The sequence below is a fragment of the Gigantopelta aegis genome, chromosome 6 (assembly GCF_016097555.1).
Source record: "Gigantopelta aegis isolate Gae_Host chromosome 6, Gae_host_genome, whole genome shotgun sequence".
NCBI classification, from domain to species: domain Eukaryota; kingdom Metazoa; phylum Mollusca; class Gastropoda; order Neomphalida; family Peltospiridae; genus Gigantopelta; species Gigantopelta aegis.
The window spans coordinates 32,582,593-32,597,577 of NC_054704.1; the positions used below are offsets into that span (position 1 = coordinate 32,582,593).

At 33.8% G+C, this 14,985-nt stretch overlaps 1 protein-coding gene across 2 annotated transcripts; it reads right to left on the reverse strand.

The window, feature by feature from the left end:
* Positions 1-2,260: 2,260 nt before the first annotated feature.
* Positions 2,261-14,745, reverse strand: LOC121375567 (major facilitator superfamily domain-containing protein 1-like). 2 transcript variants are annotated; one of them, XM_041503082.1, is made up of 13 exons: positions 14,704-14,745; positions 11,844-11,944; positions 10,792-10,922; positions 10,499-10,554; positions 9,724-9,867; positions 9,094-9,252; positions 8,392-8,507; positions 7,972-8,072; positions 7,070-7,178; positions 6,229-6,366; positions 5,434-5,573; positions 4,608-4,722; positions 2,261-3,960 (listed from the first exon to the last, which is right to left on the reverse strand). In XM_041503082.1, the coding sequence occupies exons 2-13, from the start codon at positions 11,907-11,909 to the stop codon at positions 3,814-3,816; spliced, it is 1,422 nt and encodes a 473-aa protein (XP_041359016.1). In that variant the 5' UTR covers positions 11,910-11,944; positions 14,704-14,745; the 3' UTR covers positions 2,261-3,813. The 2 variants fall into 2 exon arrangements, with proteins under 2 accessions (XP_041359016.1, XP_041359015.1); XM_041503081.1 differs by having other exon boundaries at positions 14,596-14,725.
* Between the last annotated feature and the right edge of the window lie 240 nt (positions 14,746-14,985).

Sequence of the window (14,985 nt, forward strand, 5' to 3'; positions counted from 1 at the left end):
ATGACGAAAATTGCATATTAAATGCATTTTTCTACAAAACATACCAATGGCTGTATATTAAATTAGTTTTTGACCATCCTAATGTTTGTACTAGGTCAAACTTTATTTAATTTCCTAATAAAGCAAATAATTTGTATGTATAAAATTATCGAGAGACCCAATCCAGTTTGGGCTACTTCAAACATTAGGACGACCAGAAATACATTTAATTGAATATACACACACTGATACTCTAAACAAGAAACTTTATTTAATATGTAATTTTAACTAAAAAAAACCCCTGTTTAATTTTCACCAGTACATTATCAAAGTATGCAGGCGCCGTGTACCCAGGCATACGCATGAACACACGTGTGTAGGGCCTATTAATAAAATATAGTAAAAAAAAAAAAAAAAAAAAAAAAAAAAACCCAACTACACCAAAACAATCAACCCCTACAACTTAAATTTATAATCTTCAGCAGTCTTTGAATACGGGGGTGAGGTGGGGTGTGTATTCGAGTATACTAATTATATTTTTATCATAGTAATTTGGCAATAGGCCTATTACATTATGATAAATAAAGGGGGTTGGGTATTATTAATATACTAATATTATAAAATTTAGCCTTTTCCAAAACTTTTGATGCCAGTCGAAACCTCCTTTTTACAGTTTTAAAACGGTACTTTTATTTTTGTGGTCTAGATCTTAGGGAATCAAATTTCAGACCAAATACATATTTGTAAATGCTTAGACTTAGACTTAGGCCTAGATATGTTTTTAACGTGCTCATATACCTCTATGGTTTCGAGCACTTTTTAAATGCCATTCGCACATCTATAGATTTGTGAAAGGGGTGGGGGCACCCGACATGATATGAGGTGTTTTAACAGGCTTTTATTATTATTTATTGTTTTTGACGTGAGCGAAAAAAGGGGGTGCGTGGCTCTCGGTGCTCACCCCAATTCCCCATATCAAATGGGGCATTAACCGGGCCACTCATGTATTATTCTTTATTTATGCCTTTTCTGTAGATCTTAAACTTTGGCTTAGCTACACGTCTGGTATGCTATTCCATTTATTGCATACTAAAATCCCTAGCCCGAGTACTCTGCCGTTTGAGAGCTAGACGGACATTTGGATGGTTATGATCGCTCTAATTATAAAACAAATGCCTGTCTGGCTCTCAAACGGTAGAGTACTCGGGCTATAAAATCCCTTACTGTTATTTAACAGAAAACAACATTAGTTGTAGCAGCCCCCTCCAGTTTAATCCTTGTCATGAGCTGTTAACACATTTTTTATAACATTGCCAGTATACCAGTTTTAAACAAGTAGGCCTATTGTTAAAACATATCAGTCCATAGTCCACTCCCCACCCTCCTTCGTCTTCTTTTTTTCAAAGTTGGTAGACAGCAGACTCCCGTAACACTATAATACATTACATAACTTCATGTTGTTTAGATCATAACCTTTAGTAACAATGTTTTCCGCTAGTAGGTTGTGCGAATGCCAGCATATTTTGTTTATGGGTTTCCATTATAAAAATATGGTTACCAGTACGGTTTTGTATCAACTTTTGTTTTTGGACACGATTCCGTTATCTACCGCTACATGGTCCAGTTGACCCCCCCCCCACCCATCCGCAGCCGTACCGCACAAATGGACGTCTTACATAATAATTTATTTCATTTATGTGCAATTTAGCCGCATCTGTACAAGTGGACATGCAACTTAAGGATCCTTTCCATTTGTTAATTTTTTTTTATATTGCTCTTGTAGTTTCGTCCAGTTTAATATATTATTAAACTTCAAATCATGACGTTTGTGAATATCCATACTAAATGAAAATACATGCTCTAAAATGCAGAATCATATCCATTTTATATGTACTGCATGGACTAGGGCGACCAACTATTATTTTTCAATAGTACAGTCACTGGTACTTATTCCACTTCAGTGCACTCGTTCCCCATATATAGGGCTACATATAGGACACCAGAAGAGTTCACAATCTATTCCGATCCAAGAGGGTCCAACAAATGTTTGTGACAAAATAATTTACTATTCAGGGCCGTAGGAACCAGGTGGGTGGGGTGGTGGGGTGGTGGGTGGGGGTGGGGGCTGGAGTAACAGGCCCATCACTCAAGGTGGAAAATGTACATTTTTTTGTCCTACTCTATATAAATAAATGTAAAATTGTAGTTTGTATCCCCCTCCAGGTATTGTTCCTACAGGCCTGCTATTGCATATGGTGAAGAAAACACAAAGAAGCAGATATAAATCAGATTTTTAATCTTTGTTACAAAAATATGAACAAAATACACAAACATTTCTGGTGAAAAAAACAAAACAAATATGAAAACTAAGTAGGAAAATATTTGAGAAGTTTACCATTGTATTGAAAATCACACTACCCAAAAGCTGATTCCACCCCCAACTCCCTGTTCATGTTGGGGTGTCATTAATCATATTCATTATAATGACACAAGTAGTGTGGTACTAAATAATGTAATGCAAGGAGTTTTTAAGAAACAAATATCTAGGTTTGGGTTTACCATCTTGTGTTGGACATTCAGAAAACTTTAATGCATATATTACACATACTGCAGAGGAGTTATAAGGAGGGAAGAAAAAAAACCCAAACAAAAACAACCCGTTTTTAACACCATACTATTTTCTTGTATGCTCATTACAGCATTTAATATAGGAATGTAAAACAAATATAATGAAACCACATTCATATAAACAGTTTTTCATCTAAACATGGACTGATATTTAACACAGAAACAAGAATTCCATCAAATTAAATATCTTGTCTACCATAAACTTTTTCAGAGCACTTTAATGAACATCCATATAAACAAAGTTTTACTGATCTAGGAATTATAGTTTGTGAAAAAACCCCATCTAAACATGAAACTTTAACACAAAAGTAGACACCGTCGCCATTGGAAAAATAATAACTATATCGCGTCTGTTTACTTTGTAAAATCGAGACAATAAATATAAATAATTTAGCTTTCAAAGCATTCCTGAGTGATACAAAATACTCAACAAGTTACAAACAATATTTCATTTCATTTTCATCAATGTCTACATGCACAGCTTTTAAGTAAAGGTTCTACAAAAGGTTGCCATTGTTTAATATCTTAAAATATAATTCATAGCAATTTGATTTGATGCCTGTTAAAGCAAAAAGACTGCAAGTTTGACTTTGTTTTCCACCCATGTAGATGCAAAGTATTAAATGTAAAAAAATAAACCAACATAATATACATGTATTGAATTGATGCAAATGAAACTCATCAAAATAATAAGTTTTATGTTATTAATCATTTCCAATCAGTTCACAAAGGAAACTGCATAATGCACAAAAATTGTATTTACAAAGATCATAACTAGAAGTTGGAATATATTCACAGTTTCTTGTTTCTATCAAGGTGCCATTCTCCCCTAACTGTGAAACATTAATCAAACCCAAATTGTTATTTAAGGCACACACTTAATCAAATCAAATACATTACTTAGTTGGGGCAAAGATTCAGATCATATTATTAAATGTTCTTAAAAACTGATGAACATGCTTATGATTTATGAGATTATCATGTTTGATATATTACTTTGAATCACTGAGAGTTCAAAGGAAACGAGACATTTTTTATCTGATTCTTCATTCTCATAACCTTTAGTATGAAACTGCAATAGTTACGATACAGACCCTGTACAAAGCAACTTGCTTGATATACAATCTGAAAGTTTTTCTTTTTTTACATATCAATTTTATTGCCAATGGAGAACAATTATATAAGGAGGTGATCCCTCCCACCCAGCTAGTTGACTGTATGTCTCTTCCTTGAAGGTAAAAGTGGATCATCTTCATGGTCCGAGTCGTATTTTTCATCTGTTGTAGTAATAGTTTCTTCCTCCTGCAAAGCTCGCTGTGTTTTCTCTACTTTACTAATATTTAGAATGCCATTCTGAAATAAATACAAAAACAAAAGATCTTAAAAAAAAAGAGGAGTAAAATGTTTGGTTTGCTATAATCCAACGCTACAGTTCAACAGTAGGTGTTTTGTCATGTTGTTATCTTCTATACTATTTTAGTTAGGTTAAAACCTCAGTAGTATGAATGTTAAAAGGGACTATCCTGATTTTTCAGCTGTAGCAAGACTCCTGTTTGTTCCCCCACACAAAATCCAGATTTTAACGGGTTTTTAAAAAAAACCACTATCTCACCTTCAAGTGTTTTAAATATAAAGCAATATATGAATAAATACATTTGGAATGACCATGGGCCGAATTATTTCAAAGTTCATTTATCTGTTGGAAGAAATAATAAATTTGTACATACACAATTATTTGAGACAAAAATCGATACGGAGATGCTACAAAACATTACAATGTCCAGAAATACATTGGTTATAGAGATATACATATTCTAAAGTAGAAAATATAAGTAAATTGTAAATTTAGTAATATACAAATATTTTAATTGCCGGAAATCGTACAAACTGACGATAGTCCCTTTAAGAATGGGTAAAATTGGATTTTTTAAAGGGTTGCGATGGGGGACAGATTGTGTGCCAGACACCCTCAGTATACCAATGTATGTTGCACAACTCACCGTTCTCTTGTCATTGATACTAAGTGCCACTGTTGTCGCCACACACGCTAGAACATTGGCAAGGAGGAATATCATAACATACTTCCACCTCTTAAGGCCTTCCTCTTTCTCCAAGCTATAAGAAAATATATCAACACATACTACATGTATATACCATTATGTACTATAAATCAGGAAATGTTAGCAAGCATGAAATTTTAGTGAGGCCATACAAGATGGTAATATTTCATGACACTAAATTTAAAAGGACATGCAGTAGACTGTTAAACAAAAATACAACAACCCTCTGTGAGTTTGTTTTGTCTGTGATTAACTGAAAACACAATGATGGTTACATGTTAAATACATACCAACTCTAGGCATTGGGGGAAAAAACCCATCTGGCCCCGTGCTTATAAACCTTAAAGTCTACACAGTCCAGACTTTAACGTCATGGCAACGCCATTCAAATAGCATTATGTTAAAGTCTGGACTTTATTAAAGTCTAGACTCTAAGATTTATAAGCACGGGCCCTGGAAAAGTGATGTGGGACAGAAAGACAGGACAGAGATGAAACCTATAGTTTTCTCCGGAGATTTAACCTATGAAATTTGATGTTAATTTATTATGACATTTTTTTTATTTTTATCAAATTTGTTTTTTAATAAAAAAATGTTAGAAGAATTAGTATGGTCTTAAAACTTAATACTATGTTTTTATAAGAGTTTTAGCATTATTCATTATAAAGTTACAAGTCAATTCAATGGTTCCATTTTTTCGCTAATGCATTATGGTGTATTTTGTAGCTTTGTTCAAACAGCATTGACTAGCAACACCAATACTCACTGCTGACTCTTTCCAAGAATTTGCCCGACAATCAGATTAGAAATGCCTATGCCAATCATCTGGACAGATGTTGTCAGACCCATTGCTGTACCCACTGTAGCTTGGGCTACGACCAGCGGAATAGTTGGCCACATGCTTGCCTGAAATAAATATAGTGTAGTGTAAGAGTATGCATTTTTTAAGAATATAAAAACATATTTCAAAGTCTTACATAACCGGATGTCAGTTCACACCATAGTTCATTTCCCCCAAAAAACTGGAAATAACAGACATAAATATTGGACATCTGGTCACAAATGTATGCAAATAAATGCAACTTTATAAATTTTTGGCATAATTTTAAACACCAGTAAAATATAAACATTAGAAAAACCCAGGAAAGTAATACTTATCCTTTCACATAGTAAGAACATTATTTTATGTATTTATATAAAATTTTAAGTGAAAATATATGTAAAAGTTATCAATTTGTACCACCTTAAGGTGGTTTTTGTCAAAATGTAATCCAGTAGTTTGAAGATTAAAGAATTTTCTCAGTTAAAACAACCATTCTGAGAGTGCAATATATGTTCCCTATCGGGTTAAAAGATATTTTGTATCTCCAAGTTCATGGAAGTCAAACTTGATTTGAAACGATACATGATAAAATTACACACAAACTTCCAGCTCAATATCTTGAGGCATAGTGAAAAAACCTCCAGGAAACTAAATGTAGGAGAGACGGTCTGACAGAAGGATGGAGATGAAACCTATAGTTCCCTCTGTCAAGACTAGTAGGGACTACAAAATACTTACTGCTGCAACGGAATAGGTGATACCCAGCCAGACTGTGGCAACTGCAGGATACACATTGGAGAATGCCAAAATGCCAAATACTGGAATTGTCATTAAAGCACAGAATGAAGCAAGATACCCACGCTTTCCAACAATATCCTAAAATATAAAATATGTCCAGGTTTTAATCTCTTAAAACTGTCTTGATGATAATTGCAATAATTTGAAAATTTAGTGTCAATTAATTGTCACAAATTAGGGATTTTAGTTTAAGTTCAAAACTGAGTGACATTTCTTTCTCTCCAAAATACAGTCATTTTTTTTTAACATACTGTCATTCAAATTAAGACTATTCCCCTTCCAAAAATTACACACTGGCAACTTGTAATTTAGAATCCTAACTTAATCATCATACTTAATTTTAATTCTATACAAACTGAGATGTTAATTTAGTTGAGTTTATATTCAGTTATGTATACAAATATTACATTCCATTAAATATACATGTCATTAGTAAATGTAAAAAAACAACAACATTGTGTTTCCTAAGCTTGTTTTAGAATTGTTTAGCACCATGCCTAATTGTCTAACATCATCTTGCCTTAATCAGCAGCGGATTGCCCTGAGATTAAACAAACCTTTTTCAATAATTAATTCTAAAATTGACTTTATAAAACACTAATTAATAGAATATGACTGTTATATATTTTGCCATTCATTAAAGCAAGCTAAGAAAAGAACACCATGTCATATTAATCGAGTTTACAGTATTTAATTTAAAAACCTGCTGTTCATCACTGAATCAGTACATCAATAATATAAGCACCATATCATAACTTATTGTAATAAAAGTACAACTTACTATGAATGCACCCAAGAATGGAGACAACACCAAGGACACATCATACACAGCTCCAGCAATGTAAGACGATGTTTTGTCATCAAAACCATATTTGTACTGAATAAATTTACTATAAAGAAAATAAGAATTTTTTTTCTTGCAAGGACAGTTTAAAATATTTGCTTTCACATTCAATTTTAGTTTATGTACACTAAACAAATCCTATTCTACATAGTCAGAACTTGTTACAACGACTGTTGTTACATTTACACCATCCATCCACAAACTGTCGGAACAAATATACAATATTATTGTTCATTACACTGGAATTCACACCTTCCAACACCCACAGAGCAAATGACGAACAAGCATCCACCCGACTTCTGAAAATACCTCTTTATGACATTTCGCAACCAAAGATACCTTAATGGTTTAAATGGGTTGCTGTCAATAAACAATGCAGCTTGCAGGTAAAAATAATGAAAGTCAAGGTTGCAACATTTATGGTTAATAAGTGATATGTTTCTTCTTTGATAGCTTTGTGAAAAACATTATAGTTTGTGAAGCAATGATAGTCAGGGATGGGATGTAGCCCAGTGGTAAGGTGCTTTTTTGATGCATGGTCAGTTTGGGATCGAGCACCACGACTGGTATATCAAAGGCTGTGGTATGTGCTATCCTGTCTGGGATGGTGCATATAAATAAATCCCTTGCTACCAATGGAAAAATGTAGCGGGTTTCCTCTCTAAGACTATATGTCAAAATTAGAAAATGTTTGACATCCAATAGCCACTGATTAATAAATCAATGTGCTCTAGTGGTGTTGTTAAACAAAACAAATTTCTTAATTGATAATCATTTCTAAACAATATTGTAATAAGATTTTGTAACCATTAATTTTACTGTCACTAATGTAAACAAACCTGGCATCAGCAACAAATGGGAAGACTCCGTTGTAGAAAAACATGATGGACAAAACCACCAGCCAAAATGCAAGTGAGAAATGTCGGATGTGAGTGAATTTCTGAAGAAAGAAAACATTTTACATATAAAATTGTTCAACTACTAAAATCAATTATTTACTATATTTTAGAAATTATTCTTATTATAAAAGTATAACTGCTAGGAATTGTAAACTTTCATAATGACCTTTGTTATTCTTATTTGATGAAACACAGATCCCACGACATCTATACTTATATTCCAGCTTAAAACATTTTTTTTATAAAGTTTGTTTATAACACTGAATTTATTTATTACAAAGTAGTTACTTATCTGCCTCCATTTTATTGACCCTTTATTTAAATGATTATTGAAGAACATAGTTTACAATTAATATACACCAATTTTTTCGACTCTGATTTAATGGCTGCATCATCACCAAGCTGTTTAACTCCATGTATGTCTAGAAAGCTGAGAATAATGGCCGATGCAAAACCCAAACCACAAAGCATCGCACCTGAAAGCACAAAAATATTTGAATAAATGGACAATATGAAAACATCCAATCCCTGCAATTATGAAAATGTCTACTGCAAAAAAATATGCCACAGAAAAAAACCCACAGCTGAAAAAGTGTCTCAGAGATTAAAAAGTGGGCAATCTCCACATTATCATTAGATCATGTCTAAATTGTTTAATTCTATGTCATAATTCAGTTTAATTGGTAGTATTAAATGGCAAACATTGTAATTCCTTCCACACTGCTTTGGTGGACCCATTGGACTATTTCACTAGTCAGTGCTGCATAACTGATGAAACAATGGCCGTGATATACACTATCCTGCATATGAAAAGATACCTTGCTGCTAATTGGTGACAGCAGGTTTCCTATCTCATTATCTGTATGGTCCTTATACATATGTCCGACACCATATACCGGTAATAATAATTAAAATATGTTAAGTGCATCGATAAATAAAACATTCCTTCCTTTGCTCCACACTTTAAAGCTTGTTAAAAGTTTCCTTAATGGAACCATCAAATTTAAAATGTTTTTCACTGGCCTTTTGCAATGTGTACTATTTACTTTTGTGTATAGATACCTGCCCACAAGGTCCAGTTTAGTCCATAAACTTGAGAAAAACTTTCAGTGAAAAAGAAGTTCAACACACTTCCAGCCCGGGAAAAGCAGAGTGTGATACCAAAGGCCATGGCAAGCTCTTTGTTCCGAAACCAGAAAGCTGTTATCTTGTTCTGGACAACTAAAATGAGAAGACACTGTAAAAATATAGAGCTAATCCTGAAATTATCCATGGTGATGGGATGGTGAAGCATCCCATCCGACAATAAATACACAATAATTTGGCCTTAATGACAAAACAAGTTAAAATAGAATTAAGCAGATACAAAAGGCATGAAATGGTGCCTTCCAACAAAATATGTGTTTACATTTTGCATCATTTGTGCCCCACCTCAAGTAGTGAACTTTATTTCCATTGCAGATATTAAAAGTTGTTTGCAAAATTTACATGATGTGAACATGCGCAACAGTGCATATTCACGAAAAAACCCCATCACGCAATATTAATCAACTTTACAGTAGTTGTGTAACAGCATATCACTTATATATTAAAAAATTACCTGCATCTCGAACAATTATGACTGATTTCCCATGAAATCATTATAATTACGGTTTAGATGAAAACAATGAAGGGCAATAACACCAAACCAACTGGTTAGTGATCCATTTCCTGAGCCAAAAATAAGCCTTCCAACAAGCATGAGTGGTAACATGGCTGACGTTCCCTTCATCATGCAACCAACAGCAAACACACAGGACCCCAACACACACAAAGAGGAGAAAAGAAACACACCAACTGAAATTAATAGAAAATTCAAACATAAATTATTAAAGAATTAATTTAGTTTGGGCTTAATACCAAATTGAAACATGTTTACGGCAATATTGACACTAATTATTATTATTATTTGTTTAAGATTTTTTTTTTGAATTCATAAATCATACAAATAGAAAATACAAATTATGATGGAAATGTGAAGGCAACAGATTAAAAAATACAAATTTTAACATATTAACATTAGCAAAGGGAAGATAGATTTAAGTTTTGTGCTATTGTATACCCAGTACACTTTGTATTCATTCATTTATATTTATTTCTGTGCTTTTATCCAATTAAGGTTCAAGCCCGCTGTTCTGGACACACACCTCAGCTATCTGGACTGTCTGTCCAGGACAGTGTGTTAGTGGTTAATGAGAGGGTTGTCGTTGTAGTGGCCTAACACCTACCCACTGAGTCGTTAAACTTGCTCTGGATAGGAGCCGGTACTGAGAGGTGAACCCAGTACCTACCTGCCTTAATTCCAATGGCTTAACCACAACACCAACTTTTATAAACATGTCATTGTTCAGATATTTTGAATATATAATAACCTACAAATAATTAACTAATTAAATGTATATAACTGGCCTAAACAAAAACAAGTTACCTCTATTTCCAACCTTATCAATGAGAAAACCTGCACCAATGACAACAACAGCATTGCTGAAATAAAACCAATTCAAACATCAAGATTGTTATTTAAAAAAGGCTTCTAAAGTAAACTGCTACAAAAAGAAAGCAGTTGCTATATCTCTAAAGTCTAGACTTTGTAGTATACTGCATTACGTTACATATATTCACCACTTTCAAAGAGTAATAAAATGTATATGCACTCAACCATAATTGAACATTTTATGTCATGGACCTGAAATTAAACCAAATGTAAATGCTTTAACTTACGTCCAGGCATATATGGCATAAAGGAGGTTGTAGTTGTCTGGGGTCATCCCAAGACAGTCAGTGCAGTTGTTGCAGTGGTATGTCTCATTCCCTATTTCATAATCTTCAGTTCCATTTGTACAGTTATTGTGCTGAAAGATATTAACAGTTTGTTAAAGGGACATTCCTGAGTTTGCTGCACTTTTTAAGATGTTATCGACTAACAGACTTTTTAACAATTGTAATTACATATTAAATATATTTTTCTGCATAAAATATTATTGGCTGTATATTAAACGTGTTTCTGATTGTTCTAATATTTGTATTAGGTTAAATTTCATCTTATTTCCTAAAATATTGTGTTTTCGTACATACGAAATTATTTGAAAACAAAATCCAGTTTGAGCTTCTTACAAATATTAAGACGACCAGAAACACATTGAATATACAGACACAGTTTAATTGTACAAATATTTTATTAGTCGGAAACATCTTACAATGCAGCAAACTCAGGAATGTCCCTTTAATAATAAGCCATCTTTACATGGAGGTTTATCAACAATCATTTTGAATTTTGAACTTTTTGTTGTTTGATGTTAAATGTGGATTAAACAATATAAATTTCTCAGTTAAGGAACACAATCAATAATAAATTTGATAGTGACAGCAATAAGGTAATCCTATACACAGGATTCTGGATTTCATTTTTATGGGAACCCTTTTTGGTTCCATGGCTTATTACTGCAATCCACCAGAAACATTTTCAATAATCATGGTATTGGTGGGTCATATTACATGATAATGGACAATGGATTTTCGATTTCATGATTTTGCAAGCATACTACTGGAAATGACATTTTTCATGAAAGCAAGTCAAACAATATTGCTTCTTATTAAAGGATGAATTAATAAAGTATTTGAGAGGTCTTGATATAGGCATTTTGCCTGTTGACCAATCCCCAACCAGCATTATAATTGGGAATAAATATTGTTTAAACCATTTAGTATTTGAACACATAATGGTTGAAGACACTTCTGTTGTAAATAATCAGTAAACACTTTCAAACATTTACCTCTGTAAACTGGTCTTGTAAAACGCTGGGCATATCAAAACAAAAGTAAGACCCAAACGTGAGCATACAGTTGAAGAAGAGGATCACAAACCGAAAGCCAACTGCAAACAGGAACAAACAAAATGTCATTACTGAAATGTTTTTCTGATATTTTAGGATGCATTCAGTAAAGTTTCACTTCATAACCATCATAATTATAACAGGGTTCATAGACTTAAAGACCAAACAAATTTAAAGACTTTTACCTGCCATTTTCAAAGAGTTTCAAAGACTTTTACACAGCGGTCAAAGACAATAAAATGCGATAAAAACACCAAATCAATTTGTTTACTTTGCTGTCCACGGCAAAAAATAGAGCTTTTTTACATGCATCATGACATATTAAACCTTGTAACTGGAAAATATCAAGTGCATGCAGCTGTAAAAAGATATCATCATTGCTTTGGCTATTATTTGTGAGAATTTAAAGACTTTTAAAGACTTTTATTACAGTTCGACGACTTTCAAAGACCTAAAAAACTTTTTTTTCAAATTCAAAGACTTTCAAGGAATTTAAAACCCGCTACAAGCCTTGTATAAGCATGTGGATGTGTGTAATTTAAAACCCGCTACAAGCCTTGTATAAGCATGTGTGTAATTTAAAACCCGCTACAAGCCTTGTATAAGCATGTGCATGTGTGTAATTTAAAACCTGCTACAAGCCTTGTATAAGCATGTGCATGTGCATAATTTAAAACCCGCTACAAGCCTTGTATAAGAATGTGCATGTGCATGTGTGTAATTTAAACCCCGCTACAAGCCTTGTATAAGCATGTGCATAATTTAAAACCTGCTACAAGCCTTGTATAAGCATGTGCATGTGTGTAATTTAAAATCCGCTACAAGCCTTGTATAAACATGTGCATGTGTGTAATTTAAAACCAGCTACAAGCCTCGTATAAGCATGTGCATGTGTGTAATTTAAAACCCGCTACAAGCCTCGTATAAGCATGTGCATGTGCGTAATTTAAAACCCGCTACAAGCCTCGTATAAGCATGTGCGTAATTTAAAACCCGCTACAAGCCTCGTATAAGCATGTGCATGTGCGTAATTTAAAACCCGCTACAAGCCTTGTATAAGCATGTGCATAATCTAAAACCCGCTACAAGCCTTGTATAAGCATGTGCATGTGTGTAATTTAAAACCTGCTACAAGCCTTGTATAAGCATGTGCATGTGTGTAATTTAAAACCCGCTACAAGCCTTGTATAAGCATGTGCATGTGTGTAATTTATTTGCTATGCTTTTGTATTTACGTATATGGGTGCTTTATTATTTATGTTTTTAATCATTAACACACTTCCACCGACTTTGATATGAATGTACAATCTTTAAATGGTTGAATTATCCGATACTGATTTTGCTTTCATAAAACGTTAAAAGAAAAGTTGTAAATACTGAAATTGCATCCAGATGCAATGCTTTCATATTATTGTTGCATGGATTTCTCTCTCTTAATGATGGCTGTATGGCGATGGATAGACATCAGAAAAAAACAATAACAGTAAAACAGCTTATTTTACATTATTGTTTTGCACTAATTTCAGTATATTCTGAAATCCAATGATCATTTTGCGAAATATACTTTCAGTGTATTCTACTTCCAAATTGTGATTCCCCCCCCCCCTCCGATTTCACAAGGCACATAAAAATATATATACCGTACAGATTTATTAATTTAGTTTTTAGAACTTGGATAGAATAAGATAACAATTTAGCAGAGAAAATGTGTGTGTGTGTGTGTGTGTGCAGGAGGGTTTCAGGTTGTAGAACTCCCCCTTGCTGAAGCAAATTTTCTTTTTTTAAATAAATTTTCCAAGGGAGCATGACTCAACCCCCCCCCCCACCCCCAATAATCTTCGCTTGCCACAGTATAGACCCCACACTGCTAATATTCTTGCACAATCCTGAGTTGAGATTTCCTACAAATTTCATTACTGTCTTCAGAATGCCGTCTGGTGGCAGTAGTGGATACTACACCCAGTGTTTGCTATCAGTCTAACAACAATGACAGCCAGGTTTGAACTTTGTCCTTTCTCCAGGGCTGTAGCTAGCAGGGGGAAATGCAACGGTGGAGGGGTAAGGAAGCCAACCCCCAGAAAAAATCCGCAAAAAATTATAGAAACTTAAAGAAAATTCTCTTCTTAACCATTTATGGAGTTTTAAACTATTAACTACTCAGTTGCCCCCAAAACAAAAAAATCCTAGCTACGGCCCTACTCTTGTGATTTTCCAATAAAATTAAAGTTTTCTACTAGTAAATGAAAGTATTTGATTGTAATAATGCATGGATATCTTGTTCAAGGTATACTTTTTACATTTCTAATAAATAAATAATAATATAAAAAAATTGGGGGGGGGGGGGCAAAACTTTAAACTGTTAAATGAAGTTCAAGCATCCCATGCCGTAGCCCGAGTACTCCGACTGTACGAGAGTTAGACGGACATTTGGACAGTTATACGCTCTCATGCCAAATGTCCGTCTAGCTCTCTTACAGTCAGAGTACTCGGGCTACCCATGCCGTAATCAGAGTAAAAACTTTAAAGTTAAACGCCGCCCCCTTTGACGAATTCCTAATAATTCGCCACTGAAATTATGTACAAGATTTTAACATTTACATAAACGAAATGAAAAATAACAGATAAATATAATGGGACGCATATTTTGGTATGTATGTTTCTTCGATATGCAAATACAGAGTATGCAACTTACAATGGTTAACATCTAAAATCGCCATTTTCACAATCGTAAGAGATTACTTGACTGACTTTCAGTATTAATCGACATATTCCGCCCGCTAATGAAAACCATTCGGAATACCTCGGCCAACGACGGAACTTCCGGACTGTTGCACGACGAATTCCCGAAGTGTACGACAGATTCTTCGTAAGCAAACTCATTCACACTGCCGATACGAACCCACCTAGGAAATATTGCACGTTATAAAAAGTGTGACACTTTACATTTCATCTGTCTACATGAAACCTAAGTGTCACATGGAGTTTAAAATATTCTAAAAATGTTTTTGTTGGCAACCCTCGTATATGCTAGTCCACGAGCTGACACCACTTTAATCATGTTTTCTGTTGCACATTTTTTGCG